This window comes from Callithrix jacchus, chromosome X (assembly GCF_049354715.1).
Source record: "Callithrix jacchus isolate 240 chromosome X, calJac240_pri, whole genome shotgun sequence".
Lineage (NCBI taxonomy): Eukaryota > Metazoa > Chordata > Mammalia > Primates > Cebidae > Callithrix > Callithrix jacchus.
In genome coordinates, this window is record NC_133524.1 from 129165636 (window position 1) to 129183911 (window position 18276).

At 39.6% G+C, this 18276-nt stretch overlaps 1 protein-coding gene across 2 annotated transcripts in view; it reads right to left on the reverse strand.

The window, feature by feature from the left end:
• The window catches only part of GPC3 (glypican 3), a 465274-nt gene that overhangs the window by 56858 nt on the left and 390140 nt on the right, over positions 1 to 18276 (reverse strand). For both annotated transcript variants that reach the window (XM_008989909.5, XM_002763282.7), the window contains one exon: positions 4571 to 4730. In XM_008989909.5, coding sequence (XP_008988157.2) covers positions 4571 to 4730 — 160 coding nt within the window. The remainder of the gene's footprint in view (positions 1 to 4570; positions 4731 to 18276) is intronic.

The following is an 18276-nucleotide window of genomic DNA, read 5'->3' on the forward strand; positions in this document are numbered from 1 at the left end:
ACTAAATAAATGGATGCTGATGAATCATCAGGACCACATGGCATCTATCCAAATTTTAGGTAAGATTGTGTAACAGCTGACCACAGCGTATAGTCTGTTGTTCCAAATAGCTATTATGCCAAATAGCTATTGTGCCATGAGCCTGGCAGATTGGCAATGAGTCTCCTCTCCATGAGAAGCATTTTTATAGGGGGCCCAAGGAACTTCAGGCTGGTAGGATCACTGAACATGTTAGGCAAGTGTAATGTACCGGGGGCAAGGCATCATTTTTTCCCTTGAATTAAATTAACCACCATTTGTCTAACGTTTTACAGTTTATGAAGAACTTAGAGTTAATCATGCCTAACAAATTGACTAGAATTATTTTACAGGATAAATGTGTATGTGGACAAAGGGAAACCATGGATGTAATCTATTTAGATTTTGAAAAGGCCCTTGACATGATCCCATGCCAGACACTGTTTTAACAAGTTAAGTCACCAAGGAATTGTGGAGCAGTGCTTTGAAATGGATAGGGCAGTGGCTTATAGTCAGGAAAACACAAGTAGGAATAAGCATAGACTTTTCTGGAGAAGTATAAACAGCGGTATGTCTCAGGGATCAGTGCTGGGACCAGTCAAAATTTTGGCAAGTCGTCTGGGCAACCTTTAAATGATCACAACTTTTCCAGGTAGCAAAATGCAAAGCTGACTTTGAGCTTTTTATACTTGTATTGATAATCAGAGGAAAAAGTGTCAGAGTAGACTTGTTCAAGGAGTGGCCTCTGAAACCTGCCTTCTGGGCTCTGAATCCTGACTCTGCCCTTCATGACTGTGTGACTTTAAGCAAGCCACTCCACCTCCTCCAGCATCCATTTTCTCATCTGTAAAGTTAGAATAGTAATGACCCCTACCTCATAGTGGTATTGTGAAAATGATACGATACAATGCATGCCAAGTTCTGGTACAGTGTTTAGAGCATAATGTGTCCAATGAACATTAGCTTCCCTTATTTTTACTTTTCATGTTTATTCAACATTCTTCTGTAGGTTGCCAGGCTCTGAGTGTCCTATGGAACCTCGAAGCCGTTGTAGACTGTTTCATGAAAGCACTGGCAGAATTCATTTGAGTAATGAATTCAGAGGACAGAGGTAACTACAGACTGAGATGGCTGTGAATGATTTCATGGAGAGAAACCGACAATTACGGAACACCTAATACATGCTAGATATTTGCCTAGATGCTTTATAAATGTTTCCCCTTGATTTAATAGTCCTATGAAGTTGGGGCTGTGATCCCATTTAATGAATGACAGAATGGAGACACAGAGAGGAGGCTAAGAAACCTGTCCAAGGTCATGCTCACTCATAAGTAGAGCAAGAATTTAAATAAATGTTTGTCTTACCCCACTGCATCACACTCGAATTGCACCTTGAAGGATGAGTAAAATTTAAGATGAAGGAAAAAAGGTATATATATATATATGGGCAGGCTGGGCACTGGGGCTCATGCCTGCAATCCCAGCACTTTGGGAGCCCGATGCACACAGATCACATGAGGTCAGGAGTTCGAGACCAGCCTGGCCAATATTGCAAAACCCTGTCTCTGCTAAAAATGCAAAAATATTAGCTGGGTGTGGTGGTGTGCACCTGTAATCCTAGCTACTCAGGAGGGTGAAGCAAAAGAATCACTTCAACCCAGAAGGCGGAGGTTAAAGTGAGCCGAGATTGTGCCACTGCACTCCAGCGTGGGCAACACAGTGACACTCTGTCCCCCTGCACACACAAAAAAAAAGGTTAAAAAAGAAAAGAGAAATAAACATGGGTGGTGGTGTGAAAATAGAAACAAGAACAGTATGTTTATGGGGTTCACGGGGTATGAATATGGCTGTTCTTGCCAAAGTGGAGGGTTCTTATTGGGTTAGTGGTGGGAAATGAAGCCAGAAGGGCAGTTTAGGCTAGACCAGTAGGCCCTCAGAACTTTGCTAAGGAGTCTTAGCTTATCCTCAAGGCAATGAGAACAGCATGAAGGCAGCTAAGCTATGGAGAAAGTATGAGATGCCTTTGAAAGATTAACAAGGTAGCTATGCAAGATGAATCTGATGGAATCTTCTGTCTGGGTCTTAAATTTTTGTCTTCTAATCTACTAGGCTAAGGCTCTCAATACTCCTGCCTAGGCCTAGAAGCCTGGAGACCACTCAGGATGTGACTGTAATAGTATGTGCAGGAGGGTGTGAAGGGGGAATAGAAAGGAAGGATTAACAGAAGCAGAATAAATTACAAAGAAAGAATTGGCAGGGATTGGGGGACTAATTGCATATAAGGGCAAGGGAGAAGAAAGAAGAAAAGATGGCTTTAGGTTTAAGCCTCAGTGATCAAGAGAATGATGGTCAGTTGACAAATCTGACTTGTGACACATCACATTGGGGGTGGTGATGGTGAAGTCAGAAATGATTAATGAGCAGCTGGAGATGTGGGATGGTAGCTCAGGAAAGCAGTTGAGACTTGTGGTAATGACTTTATGTAAGTTATTTCCCAAAGTGTTATAATAGTTAAGGAATGTTCACTGTAGGATTATCCACAACAGCCAACAGCTGGAAGCAATCTACATGCCCAATGATGGATGAATGGATACAGCAATTGTGGTACATACATACAATGGACTATTACTCAGTCTTAAAAAAGAAGAAAATCTTGTCACATTCCACAACATGGAGGAACCTTGAGAAAATTATGCTAAGCAAAATAAACCAGTCACAGAAGGACAAATACTGCATTACTCCATCCTATATGCGGTACCTAAAGCAGTCACAGAAGCAGAAAGTAAAATGATAGTTGCTAAGGGCTGGGGGAGGGGGAAATGAGGAGTTGCTGCTCAATGGACATAGAGTTTTAGTCATACAAGATGAAAAAGTTCTAGAGATCTGTTGAACAACAATGTGCACATAATTAACAATATCGTACTGTACACTTACAAGTTTGTTAAGAGGCCAGATTCCATGTTAGATTTTTTTTACCATAAGAAAAAAGAAATATGTCATAAAAAAACGTTGAGCCCAGCCATGGTGGCTCATACCTATAATCCCAGCACTTTGGGAAGCTGAAGTGAGAGGATCACTTCAGCCCAGAAGTTCGAGGCTGCAGTGAGCTGTGAACCCACCATTGTACTCCAGCCTGGGGGACAGAGGGAGACCCTATCTCAAAAGGAAAAAAAAAAGTTGAAAGACGGGGAATAGATAAGATCTGCATTGTCTTTGGAGAAGAGATGAAAGACAGAGGCTTGAGAAGGGACATCCAGATAATAGCCAGTTTCAGGTAAGATTAGGAAGAAGAACTAAGAAGGAAACAGGCTGCCAAAGAAATAGGAGGATTTAGCATCTCAGAGGCTGTGGGTGATAGGGTTTTAAGAAGAAGGCTGTGCACCGCAGAGGAAAGAGAATGGCACTGAAAGTCTTAAGACCCGAGGTTGATTTCCAGTTCTTTCATTTAGAGCAATCTCATTTCTTCTCTGAGCCCTGGTTTCATTATCTGTAAAGTCGAAGAACAGCTACCCATATGAAAGTACTCTAAACTGTGATATGGAATAGAAATGTGAGGAATTTCTGTTGTTGTTTTGCCTCCTTGATCCCAGCAGTACTATATTACTTTTTTCTATTGCTCTTGTTTATTTTTTATACATTTTTTTTTTATTGAGACAGAGTCTGGCTCTGTCTCCCAGGCTGGAGCACAGTAGCACAATCTCAGCTCACCACAATCACTGCCTCCTGGACTCAAGCGATCCTCCTAAGTAGCTGGGACAATAGGTATGCCACCACATCCTGCTAATTTTTGTATTTTTGTGGAGATGGGGTTTCATCATGTTGCCCAGACTTGTCTGGAACTCCTGTGCTCAAGCAATCCTCCCACTTCAGCCTCCTAAAGTTCTGGGATTATAAGTGTGAATCACCATGCCTTACCACTCTTGTCTTTATGCAGGTCTTCAGTTATGTGCCATAGCCTATCTATGTTAGACTGTGAGAAAACAAAATAGACATAGCGTCCTAAGAAAAGAGGGCCAGCTAATGGCTCTTCCCTTGAAAGTTATCCCACCATTGGTTTTCCCAAGATTCCCAAGGTTGCATTTCTTCTTTTGTTTTTAACTTTTGTTTTAAGTTCAGGGGTACATGTGCAGGTTCGTTATATAGGTAAACTTGTGTCATGATCATGGGGCTTTCTTGTACAGATTATTTCATCCCAAATTTACATTTATTATTATCCATTTCTTTTTATAAATGAGAAGAACCAAGGAAATCTCCAGTGAGAAACAGAGCAAACTGATTAGGTCAGTTCTTTTTAGATAATGAAAAACAAGAAGTTAACCTTTTAATCTACCCAAGGTTGGAAATGGGTGGTGGGGCGGAGTCGGGGGAGGTGGGGAAAGAACGCTACCTGAAAACTTCACTTTCTAGAGCTTGTATAGTCTTTCCTTGAGGAGTTGATGAGATTGTATATTGCAGGGATTGTAGGGGAATTATAGAGAGCAGGTTCAATTTATTTTTAATTCCTGAGCATCACCATGTTTAGATTACATTTGGGTCAGCACTAATCAGTTACCTGCAAGGAAGCGGAGCTGATTCTTCACTTTCATCATTCCATCACCAGAGCCTCCAATGCACTCATCTTCATCGTCACCGCAGTCTCCACTTTCAAACCCTTCCTCATCCAGGTTTTTATCCAGAACTCTACCTTTGGGCACAGACATGGTTCTCAGGAGCTGAAAGAAAACAACCAGGAATGCATCAGCACTTCATATTTCTCAGGTAGGTCTACAAGTATGTTATTAACAGGAGGTATTGAAAAATGTTCAATGAATTACACAGAAGCTTTAAAAAAAATCACTTTCAAATTTAAGTAGCTGTAAACTGCTTATACTCTTTAGAGTTTCATACTTCTGGGCCTTTCCACAGCATTTGACGTGATGCTGTACTCCTTGACTCTACTTACATCATGCAGTAGCCAGAGTGTAGATTGCATGAGATCGTCTCATACCATGGTATTTAAGCTCCTGAAAGTCTCCGTGATACAACTCACTGATGACGAACTTAAGACATGATAACGCAAAGCTAGGAGGACATCAATATCAGAAAACATCCCTATGGAAGCCCCCAATAGCCAAATTTACAGTCACTAAATTAAAACCCCAAAATGCTTCCTACCAAATGAAGAGAATAGCAGTGCCATTTTATACACATTTACAATGACTACTTATAATCAATCATCATAATTATATATGTCTTGATCACGAGAAGAACTGTTTCATATTCTCCCCTCCCACAATTCCAATAAGACGCTTTTAAATTCATTTTGCTTTATTGTAGATAATATGCATAATAAGAGACATGTTTGTTTCACTCTGCAGTGTCTGGCTTTTCAGTCACATGGCTAATACATTACTAATTTTATGGGACTCCCACCTTTCGAAAGTCTCTCTACTGATCCAGGGACCCAGTGCACCGCATGAAGGGTCCCCAAGGGCCATTGTCCAATTCCATCTTATTTTTCCTCAGCATCTCTCTCCAAGGCTTCATTCTTCCTCATCACCCATTTCTCATACTAAATCTTAGTCCCATCCCCTACTTTTAAAAGACAACCAACAAAAGAGTCTGGATATACAGAAACTGATATTTTTGTGATTGTGGAAGAGGTATCCAGAAAGAAAAACTGCTTCAAACACAGGTCGGGGGTTTCTGTGGTTTCCATAGTCCCTATGTTTATTGCCATGGCTAAGTATACTTTTATGTTCTCCATCTGTGATTTTGCTGCCGAACTGAAACCTACTTGGAAAAGCTACATACTACAGAGAAATGTGATTCTGCAGGTGGTTTTTAGATTTTTATTTTTATTTTTTAGCAAAGAGGAAAGTCCCAAAGAGGTTTTTGTTTTTGTTTTTTTTTTCTGGCCATCAACCTCTAATGGATTGCAGAAGCCAACCTACCAACTGTTTCCCACTCCAGCACCACTTTCACTCTCCCACTCTCTCACCCTACCACATCCTCTGCTGCTCATCATACACAACTAAATTTATTATACGCAAATACAGGCTAAGATGAGCTGGATTAGTGATTCTCAAACTTCTTGGTCTCAGGACTCCTTTGTACTTACTGAGAACCATAGAACACTTTGGTTTATATAAGTTATATCTATCAACATTTGTCATCTTAGAAATTATAACTGATACATTTTTAAAATATTTGATAGCTTCTGTAAACATAACAAGAATGAACCCATGATGTGACATAGACATTTTTTTTTTGACACAGGGTCTTGATCCGTCACCCGGGTGGGAGTGCCGTTGCATGATCATGGCTCACTGCAGCCTCGACATTCCAGGCTCAAGCAATCCTCCCACCACAACTTCCCAAGTAGCTGGGACTACATTGTGTGCCACCATGCCCAGCTAAATTTTTTTTTTGACGTTTTGTGGAGGTGAGGTCTCACTATGTTGCCCAGGCTAGAACATAAACATTTTTTAATGACAAACATAGTTTCACAAACATAAGATAATTCGTAGGAAGAGTGGCACTATTTAACATTTTTATAAGTCTCTTTGATGTCCAGCTTAATATAAGATAGCTAGATTATCAAATCTCCTTCTCCACTCAATCTGCTGTAATGTATGGTTTTGGTTGAAACATTTGCAATTAATCCAATCCCCCGCAGATACATCAGTAAGAAAAGAGAGAAGTAGACTTTTCAGATAATTGTGGAGATTTTTCTTTGATACTACGTTAAAACTCAACAGGTAGTTGCAATGTGGAATATGAGAGTATACAAATTAACATTCCATGTCCTGTTACATTCGAATCCATTGGTATGTTTTGAACTTTGAACATGCATTTTACTAATTTTGTATCATCATGCATGAGTCATCTGGAAAATACCGACTCACTGAGCAATGTAGGTCTTCCAAATGTCAATACCTTTCATTATATGATATAAAAAATCACATTCATTAATATTACCTCCAATCTCATCTGAGAAGTCTTTAGGCTTTGGGAAGCTCTGAAGCTCACAGTGGCAGATAAAAGTTTAAAACAATTTTTGGTTTTCTATTGAAAGTTTGAATTTTATTATTGGCAATAAATACTGTCAGTTGTTTTCTCTGAACTGACAGGCTGTCTTTGTTCCTTTCCAAGAAAATGTCTAGCAAATATTCAAGTCTGCACAACTGTAGTTTGTAAGTCATTCTCTCAAGTAAAAAGGAAACAGGAGGCTCACAGCTCAAATATCTCACAAGTGCTTTTTCTTGAGATGCACATTGACATGGTTTACTGTGTAAATACTTTAAGTGTACTTCCCGTTTTATAACACAGAATTTTTAAAAAGTATAAGAGATGAGGTTTAATAAAATCAGTCAACTTTTACAGTTTCAGCAATGATACCCTTAAGTGAAACTCTCCTTTATTTTTCTGCAAGTACACAGCAGTGAAGAATACAATGGCTACTAGAACATTTTGGTGCCATTGGCTGAATTCATCCTGTGGTGTCCTAATTCATACTGCGGCACTGAAGAGTTGTACTTACCATTGCTTTTGAACCACTGGTACAAAAATCCACACAGGGGAAAAGACAAATAACATCTTAGTATTGTTGTGCAAGTAGTCTTAACCTTGTGGATCCCTGGATTTCTTGGATTCCCACGGTCCGTAAACCATTCTTTGAGAACTGCTAATCTAGCCTATAACGTGACTTCAGTTTCACCAAATGTCTTATGAGAAATTTGCTTTCAACATTATTATGTGTTATAAGAAATTTGTCTTATGAGAAATTATGTCTTATGAGAAATTTGTCATTATATCTTACGAGAAATTTGCTTTCGACATAAGCCTTTTTATGTTAATTTTCAAGAATGCATTCTTTGTGTACATCATGGAATACCTGAAACATTTTTCATGTGAGTAGAATTTATGTTTAGATACAGATTAGTGAACTTGTTTTTTCTAAAGCATATCTTGCATCTGTCCTTTTCATTAACACTTTCATTACACATTCATTGAGAATGTACGATGAGCTTTTCCTCATTTGTGTCTGTTCAAAGCCCTCCATACTTTCAAGCCAAGTTCTAATGCCAAGTCATTAATAAAGTTTTCCTGGTAGGCAGTCATTTCAGCTCTCTCTCTCCCTTTTCTACCACTGCTCCCTTTATCTGTACCTCCTAAATGCCACTTTCTGTATGCAATCCGATATTATTTGTACATATGACTTCTCTCCATCACCATGCTGTGAGCTGTCCAGGGGTTTCATTTTATATATCTCCGAACCCCAGAACATTTAAGGCAGTATCTAGCACATAGTAGGCACTCAATATATATGCTATCGAACTGAAGCAAAATGAAGTGTTCTGGTATCTTTAATTCTTTAAAAGCTATTTCCACAACTTTATGAAAAAGGAGAAAGTCAAGGCCCAGATTAATTATAGAAGAAGATATGTGGATGAATAGTTAAACACTTTGGGGGGACTTCAGCTCAGACTTGTAGCTAATCTTTGAGAGGCCATTTCCAAACTGTGTGCAGTGAGTGCCCCCAATATTCTTGAGTAGCTCAGTTTATAACAAAGTGCAATTAAACAAAAACCCTTTAAAACTTTGCCAGTGAAGTTACTTCTTTAGGTATTAATCACTCCTATTTTGGTGACAAATTCAGCATGGAAGAAGGATTATAGTAGACTTTTAAGCTATTTTACACAGCCACCAATTAGCCTAACCCTCACACATTAAAAAACAAACCCAAACCTAGAAAGCTATTGTTAATGGAAAAATCTTAAAGAAGAGACTGAAGTTCCAGAGTGTTGAAAGAAGCGTAATGGGTCATAGAAGAGGAATTGCTAGCAAGGAGTGGATTTAGTACAGCCTGGAATTTGGCCCAGAAATCCAATTGCCTAATTATAGTTCACAATATTGACCTTTTTCTTCCCTTTCTCAGTCTTTCAGACTGAACACTCACTTTATGAAAAGACAGTTATGAAGGACTTGCACCAAAGGTAGGTAACTTTAGGGGCCTAATGCTTTTGATTAACTGTTTGCTGTTTTCAAAGGACACTGTCCTGTTAGCTTTTTAAAAGCCAAGGCACACAATAATGATTATCAATGTAAACTATCTTATTAAAACCTAGGTCTAAGTATTTCATTCCACTATCCCCATAGACATTCTGTCAACCTGACACTTCTGCTGGGCATTATTTTGCACACAGAGGACACCCTAGTGGAAGTGCACAAAGCCCTTGACATTCCAGCTTTTTCTACAGCCACTACCCTCTGTACAACTCTGTTTTAGCCACTGAGACCATCACAGTTGCCTAAGCATACAAGCAACTTTCTTTTAGAATATAATATTTTAAATATGCAAGTATCAAATATAGAAACATGAAAGGAAAAAGAAACAAGGGAGAAACCCCCTAATTCCCAAACTTTAATAAATAATGTTTGTGTTTTCAAAGGTCAGCACTTTTTAATGCTTGTTTTAAAATTGAACTTGTATTTGGGAAACAGATATATTGACTTGTATTGAGTTGTATTGACGTGAGTTAGAATCCTACTTTTTCCACTTATTAAAATTATATTTTCAGCCAAGTGTGGTGGTGCATGCCTGTAATCCCAGCACTATGGGAGGCAGAGGTGGGAGGATCACCAGATCAAGAGATAGAGACCATCCTGGCCAACATGGCAAAACCCGGTCTCTACTAAAAATACAAAAATTAGCTGGGTGTGGTGGCACCTGTAGTCCCAGCTACTTGGGAGACTGAGGGAGGAGAATTGCTTGAACCCAGGAGGTGGAGGTTGCAGTGAGCTGAGATTGCACCAGTACACTCCAGCCTGGGGAAAGAGTGAGGCGCCATCTCAAAAAAAAAATTGTATTTTCAGACAAGCTGCTTAATCTCCCTAAAATTCTGGGTCCTTATCTGTAAAATGAGGGAAATAATGCCTGCCTCACAGAATTGTTGTAATAAGTAAATGTGATAAATGTCATACTTTAAATGTGATGATGCATCTGTTCATTAAGGATCTTTCAATATTTACTTAACCATTTTCCTAATATTGAATATTTGCATTGTTTCCTGTTATTTTTATTTTATAAACAAATATGTAATCATCAGGAACATTCACATAACTCTTTCCATATCTTGGATTATTTCCTTAGTAAGGTTACTGGGTCAAAGCATAGGTACATACTTACACACTATGAGAGTGATTCTCTAAATTCCATAAGAATCACCAGGATGCTTGTTAAAAAATCAGCCTTGCTAAACTCCTATATATGTTGGTAGGAATGTAAATTAGCCCAGGCATTATGGAAAACAGTATGGAAGTTTCTCAAAAAACTAAAAATAGAACTACCCTATGATCCAGTAATCCCACTATAGTATTTACTTAAAGGAAATTGAGTACTTTTTACTCAAAGTATAGTATTTATTCAAAGGAAAGGAAATGAGTATATTGAAGAGGTATCAGCACTCTCATGTTTACTGCAGCGCTATTCACAGTAGCCAAGATTTGGAATCAACCTATAATGTCCATCAAGAGATGAATGATGAAGAAAAAGTGGTATATATACACAATGGAGTACTATTCAGCCCTAATAAAGAATGAAATCCTGTCTTTTGAGGCAATATGGATGAGCCTGGAGGGCATTATGTCAAGTGAAATAAGTCAGGCATAGAAAGATAAATACCCCACATTCTCACTCATATGTAGGAGCTAAAAAGGTTGAGCTCATAGTAGTAGAGAATAATGGTTACTAGAGTCTGGGAAGCGGATGGGGAGGGGAGGATAGGGAGAGATTGGTCAATAGATACTAAATTACAGCTAGATAGCAGGAATTAGTTCTAGTGTTCTATACCAGGGTCCCCACACAGTAGGAGGTGAGTAGTGGGTGAGCACCTGAGTTACGCCCTCTGTCAGATCAGTGGCAGTGCTAGATTCTCATAGGAGTGGGAGCCCTACTCTGATGATCTGAGGTGGAACAGTTTCATTCTGAAACCATCACACCCCTGGTCTGTGGCAAAACTGTCTTCTACAAAACTGGTCCCTGGTACCAAAAAGGTTGGGGACTGCTGTACTATACTACTGTAGGATGAATATGGTTAATGATAATTTATTGTGTATTTTCAAAAGCCTAGAAGAGAGGAGTTCAATGTCCACAACACAAATAATAAATGCTTGAGGTAATGGATATGCTAATTACCCTGATTTAATCATTATACATTGTATACATGTATTGAAATATTATTCTGTGTCTCATAAATATGTACAGTTATTATGTGTCAACTAAAAATAAAAGGAAAAAATAAAGAATTAAACATGTTTTAAGTTGAATGGCATTTCATAGGAAAAAGAAAAATATCTAAGATAATGCACATGTAGAAGTAATATTTAAATAACAAGTAATTCAATGTATACCATAATTCCCCCAAACACCTAAGAGAAACATAAGTTTTTTAGTGTAAAACAGTCTTGATGGCTTACATTTTAGTGTTGATATTGAGCTCTTGGCAATCATTCAATCATTTCTTTCCCTATAATATTCAGGTCAGCAGTTTTGACAAAATAAAAACAAATTGTGATTTTGAAAAAATAAAAAGGCAAAAGTTAAAAAAAAAAGACATGCTACCTAGCCCCATTCACTCACAGTTTCTGGTTTAGTGGTTCTGGGATGGAGAGCACACATCTACATTTATATTTTTTGAGCTGGGGTCTCACTATGTTGCCTAAGCTGATCTCAAACTCCTGGGCTCAAGCAATTCTCCTGCCTTAGCTTCCCGAGTAGCTGGTACTACAGGCACATGCCTAACTGGATCTGTCCCCCTCATCTTACTGTGACTGAATCGTACACCACTCCTTACTCTTTTAGAAAGGCTATTCCAATGGTACTCTGCTTCCCAGAATCCCTCTGAAACCATCTTCTGACAAGAGCCACGGGAGCATCATGCATGTTGGAATCCTTAGTACATGCTCTTCAAACCATGTGTTTAAAAGTAAATGCAATCTGATTATTTCCTTTTTCAGTTAGGTATAGACATCATGACCTTTTGTCTTTGTAGTTAAGGAAAATACCCTTGTATAAAGGTGATTGACTTCATTTGATTAGACAGGGAAACATTTAAAGTTAGCCTTGGAACATGTACTCAGGGTTGTGTGATAAAAGGAAACAAAAGCCTGGAATAATTACTTAAGAAAATTAGAAACACAATGTAAGAGAAAAAAGGCTTTCTGAAGTACAGCAATTTCATATTTTAAAAGCTATAACCAAGATAACAAAAGGGCACTGCAGCATGGGACAATTAGATTTGGCCGAAGCTCTTTTTGTGCTTGGTTGATGGAAGATCAAAGGACATACTTGTTGTTCTGAGAGGGATCAAATAGCTGAAATTAGACCAGTGAGAGCAGGAAGTCTTGATCTGTCTATATGGTATAAATAATAGGCTTCTTAGAATTGTCTTGATTTCAAAGATATGAACCTTATCAGCCACACACCGTGCTGGGGGTTAACATATGTTCTCTCACATAATCCTCAATCCTCTCCACCAGTTTGTGTAACAGGGAAGACTGCTATCCCCATTTCTCACATTAAGGGAGGACACTGAAGCTCAGACAGGGGACATAACTTGACGAAGTTACTGAGCAGGTAAATGAGATCTCATGAACAATAACATCTTTACCCCATCCCGGTCGAGAAGTCTTCAAAAGAAACTTGTGTCTTAGGTAAAGACATCAACGAATGGGGCATTCATTGTAAATTTTTGCCATCTTTACTGCCTTTAGCTCAGATAATTTCCATTTCGACTCCATTTTCTCAGGAGCTAGGCATTAACTATAACTTGATGGGAAAGCTTTTCACTATTGGGTGGGAGGACCAGGATGGGGAGATAAGCACTGGGCATTGAACAACATTGGATGCCTCCTGCTGGCTTTCCCCAGGCTTGTCATTTACTGTGTTTTAAATAACCAAACTATCTCATCATGAACAAGTTTGTTTTGAAAAGCTTCAGAAAGCTGGTTAGTACAGAATGAAAAATTCCATTACTGCTGCTACACGGCTAAGAGTTTGCTCGACTTTAAGCTCTTTAGCATTTAAAAAAAAATAAAGGGATAAGTAGCAAAATAGATACTGCAAATATGGGACTTGGTTCATATTTTAAGGATTTAGCTGGTTTTGTCTCTTTTGGCTACTCACATACCTTCTGTAGGCATTTTTTAATATCTGGAATCCAGGTTACATTTTAAAGCATTTAAGCTGGGCTTATAAAACTGATTTTGAACTATTTGGATGCTCAGCTTTATATGGCCTGCAAAATATGCTTTGGGGGCCTGGCTTTCCATACCCACAGCAATGTAAACACATGCTTTACTGTTTGTATTTGAGTAGTATAAGCTAATGGAAAACAAATGTGGTGACTCCACTGAAGCCCAGCTTTTTCGGAATGCCATTATTATTTATACATTGCGCACATCCACAAGGCCTACCATGTGACCTGTGCTTTGTGTGCACATTCTCTTTGAACGAATGCACCAAACCACAGCCACAACTAATTGGAAACAATTGCAACTCCACACATTTGAGATAACACCATAACCCAAATATATAGGGCTAGAATTAATGGCTATATATGCGCTTCACACATTGCGGGGGCAGTAAAGTATAGCAGTTAAGGGCATGAGCTTTGAAATCTGACCTGCATGGATGTGAATCTTACTCAGCCTGCAAACTAGCTGTGTGACTTTGTGCAAGTCACTTAAATTCCCTGAGCTTCTTTCCTCATCTGTAAAATGGGGGAAAATACTATTTATTATCTTCACAGGGCTGTTGAAGTAGTAAATGAAATAGCACAATTCACCTTTCACATAGTTCCATGTATTCTTCTTTTCTCGAACTTTCCACGGTTTGTAATTATATATTCCCTGTTGCATCTCCACTAGACTAACAGAAGGGATAACAGTGTGTTCGATTACCAGTTTCTAGCACAGTGTTTCGTACAAAGTAATGTTCAGTAAATATCAAATGGATGAATGAACAAATAAATAGAATAATGCATGTCAAGTTCTTAGCACTTTGCCTGGAAAGGTAATAAGTTCTTGGACATGTTAACTCTGTTGCTCAGAATAATGATGATGAGCTTGAAGAGGAAAAGCAGGGAAGGAGGGGTAGCAGCAATAGCCATAGCAGCAGACATAAGAGCTTGTTACAAATACCTCCTAAGGCAAAAAATGTAACACTCCATGGCCACACACTGAAACACTAGAAAGAAGGCTGGGTGGAATTTTTGTGGGTCTGGGAAGACCCTTCTGGATGCTCCCATTAAGAAAAAGAGTCTGTGCACCAAGGATGCACACAGAGATGTTTAATGACAAAGAGAAGAGAAGAGAAGAGACCTGCTAGAGGCTGGGCTTTCATATGGTATCAGCAAAGCTACCCGCACCTGCATATGTTCTTGCCTGGGCCTTGCTTCCACATCTGCCTCTGATCCACAGAACACACTTTCTCTGCCACTTCCAGCTTTCCCAATTCTTACTTTATGGTTTGTGAATGCGGCACTGAAACTTAGGAAAATAAATCCCCCTGTTAAATGGGTAGGAAACAAACAAACAAAACACCAGGATATGAACAAAGCAGACCCAGGATGGAATTAAATCAATTTCAGTGGGGCTCCTTCCCTAGTGGTAGAAATAGTTCTCTGCAGTTCTAGGAAACTGTCTGCTACCTCAAAGTGGAAAATTTCTGAGAATATTACCAATAGCTTAGAAGTGTATGGAGTTTGATTCTTTTCTAAGAGGATGAATAGTATGGTGGTTAAAGGTTCATACTCTGAAGTCAGAAAACGTGGGTTCAAATTGACTCCCCCATTTACTAGCCTTGTTACTATAAATAAGCTATTCTTTTATTTATGTTTTATCTTTATTGAGACAGTGTCTTGCTCTGTTGCCCAGGCTGGAGTGCAGCAACGTGATCACGGCTTACTGCAGCCTTGAGCTCTTGGGCTAAAGTGATCCTCCTGCCTCAGCCTTCTGAGCAACTAGGACTACAGGTGCATGCCACCACACCTGAATACTTCTGAATTTTTTTTGTAGAGACAGGGTCTCCCTATATTTTCCAGGCTGGTTGTGAACTCCTGGGCTCAAGTGATTTTCTCACCTCAGCCTCCTAAAGTGCTGGGATTACAAGTGTGAGTCACTATGCCCAGCCGACAAATTATTTTTTAACCTTTCTGAGTTCCATGTTTCTTCTCTATAAGATGGGTATAATAATACTTGTACCCACCTCCCACGTTGTGTAATTATGGGGATTAAATGAAATAATTCATGTGAAGCACTGAGCTTAGTATCTGGTGCACAGCACTCAGAAAATAATACATTAATATGATACATGAAAAATTACATATTTATAAAATCTGAATTTCCAAACAGAATGAATTCAGAATTATTGGTATAGGTTAACATTCAGTTATGGCCTGGGTAAGGCTAAATCTAGGGAACCTATAAACCCTCAATAAATCTTCATTATTGAGTCGCTACCATTAGCATTTTATGATTTTTATAATTAAAAGCTTCTGTATCTCTTCTCTTAGTTGATCTACGTGGGACCCCTGTAAGATACCAGGGCAGATATTATTAGCTTCATTTTACAAATGAGGAAATTAGAGCCGAGAGAGAGGTGAGGCAACACGTGCATTTTCAGCCTGAAAACTTTTTTCAGGATAGCTAGTATAAAGTTGTTAGGATTTGAAATGGGGCTATGAAGAAGGGGTTTTAAACTCCAGCATTAAGCTGGAAAGGGCATGGCCCTGGGACTAGCACAGTGCCTGACACCACATAGTAGGTGGTGAATGAACTAACTGAAAGAATGAATAAACCAATGGGTTAAGAAAATAATAAGTAACTTATCCTTCCTTCCTTCCTTCCTTCCTTCCTTCCTTCCTTCCTTCCTTCCTTCCTTCCTTCCTTCCTTCCTCTTCTCTTCTCTCTCTCTCTCTTTCTTTTTTTCTTGAGATAAGGGTCTCGCTATCTTGCAGGCTGGTCTGGAACTTCTGGGCTCAAGTCATCCTCCCGCCTTGGCCTCACAAAGTGCTGGAATCACAGGCGTGAGCCACTGTGCTGGCCCTATTCATTGACTTTTGATTTTTTTTCCAACCTCTGTCTCTTTGACCAATCTCATATGCCATTGCTGTTGTCCTGGTATGGTAATAGCCGATTCCTGCCAGGGAGCCCTGACTCCACAGCTAGAAGGTAAGACAGATGAACAGAGTGACTGAATACCAGCATTTACTTTATTGGGCTACCATGAGAGGCAGGTACCATCTTTCCCTCCAGATGAGGGAGACTCTTCCTCTGACAGAGTGGGGTAAAGTCAAAGAGGCAGGCAGTCATTCGATCTTTTTAAGCAAATGAATCAGATAACCCAAAGAGATGTGGCCAACCAAAGCACTAAGTGGCTAAACAAGGTTATCCAGGCCACCCAGGGAGCCTCTGTCAATTCCTAGATAAGTACTCTCTTTGCTAGATTAGCCGGCCTGTGTGTGTTAATTCTGGGCTCTGTAATGGCCTCCTTCAGGGTTTCCAACCTTACTAGAATAAAGCTCAGTTTAAGGGGCCAAACGCCCCACATAGTCCAGTTGCAGTTATAAAGGCTGGAACTGAGGTTGGCCTAGGCCCAAAAAGTTTAGCTAGATCAGGCTGATTTGCCAGCTGTGGGCAGCAAAGTGCCAACACAGCAAGGCACCCTCGTAGGCCACCAAGTTCAAATTCTTCCTGAAGGTCTCTGAGCCTTGCTACCCACTTTGCGGAAGATTGGCAACATTTTTGTCCCTTTACCCGTTTTTGTGAATAGCCACAAAGTCAAAATATCACTTTTTTTTGGAAGAAAAAGCTACTTCAAAGACATCTGTGGAACTCCACAGCCCTGCTCCATTTCCAAATAAATCACCTCAGTTAGATGAGGTCCACCAACAGAGGGCAAGGGTCCCGGGGTGGCAGTGTACCAAGATATTACATATTTCTTCAGGGAACTGAGGTTACACAGACATGATCTGAACATTTACTATTGTCCTAATGCATAAATGTGATTCATTCCAAACAGCCATCTTGTGGTTATACTTTTGGGAAATGAGGATTCTTGCCTCTAAAAATAACATCTGTGTATGAAGCACAGCAGCCATGTCACCCAGCACTGGGCTTGAAGGGTCAACCTCAATGACTGGGAACATCAGTTTACTATTCTTCCAGAAGGCCTCTAGTCCACTGAGAATTAGTGAGATGCCTCTAGCTTCTCTGACAAAGCTTCCTCCCTTTAAGGTTTGCAGTGAGAGCAGTTTTCCTGTTCTGGTATACTATCTGAAGAATATGAATTTTTAAATATGTTTCAGATAATTGAGACTGGAACTTGAAAAACTCTATTTTGAGTTTCTAGTTTCCTTGAAGGTTGGAGATTTTCAAATCTTTACCTTCCCAAGTTTTAGGTCACTGAATCCTAAGAGAGAAATGGTCTCTGTCTCCAGAAACATGAATAAAATCATTACAGTATTCCTATCTAATCATACATCTTTACAGGCTGAAGCAGAAACAGCAAAGAAATGGTGCCCTTGTAGCTCTTTTTAGCTTCACTCCTGAAGTAAACGTTAACTTCAGAAATGCTCAGATCATTCTTTTAAATATAAAAAAAGCTGTGACATGTCCTAAAACAGTGCTTGTTTGGTAAATACAGCATTAAAGATGCTAAAATGATCAGGTCTCTCTGAATTCAGCATGTGTAGCTTTTGTAACATGTTGGTCACAGAAGACCACTAGAGCATTAGACTCTTTTTTTTTTTTGAGATGGAGTCTCATTCTGTCACCCAGGCTGGAGTGCAGTGGCCCGATCTCAGCTCATTGCAACCTCCGCCTCCTGGGTTCAAGTGATTCTCATGCCTCAGCCTCCCAAGTAGCTGGGACTGCAGGCACACACGTACCATGCCTGGCTAATTTTGGTATTTTCAGTAGAGATGGGGTTTCGTCATGTTGAGATCCTGAGGTCAGGATCTCAAACTCCTGACCTCAGGTGATCCACTCACCTCGGCCTCCTAAAGTGCTGGGATCACAGGCGCCAGCCACCATGCCCAGCATAGAGCATTAGACTCTTACGTGGGCCATTGGCATGCCCAGTGATATTCTGCAGCTACCAAATGATTAAGTACTTCCTTGTTGTTGTGTAGTTTTCTTTTCTGTACCTCAAGTGGTTTGACCAGCATGGTCAAACAATGGATGAAGAAATGTGAAATGGAACCGAACTGCTGG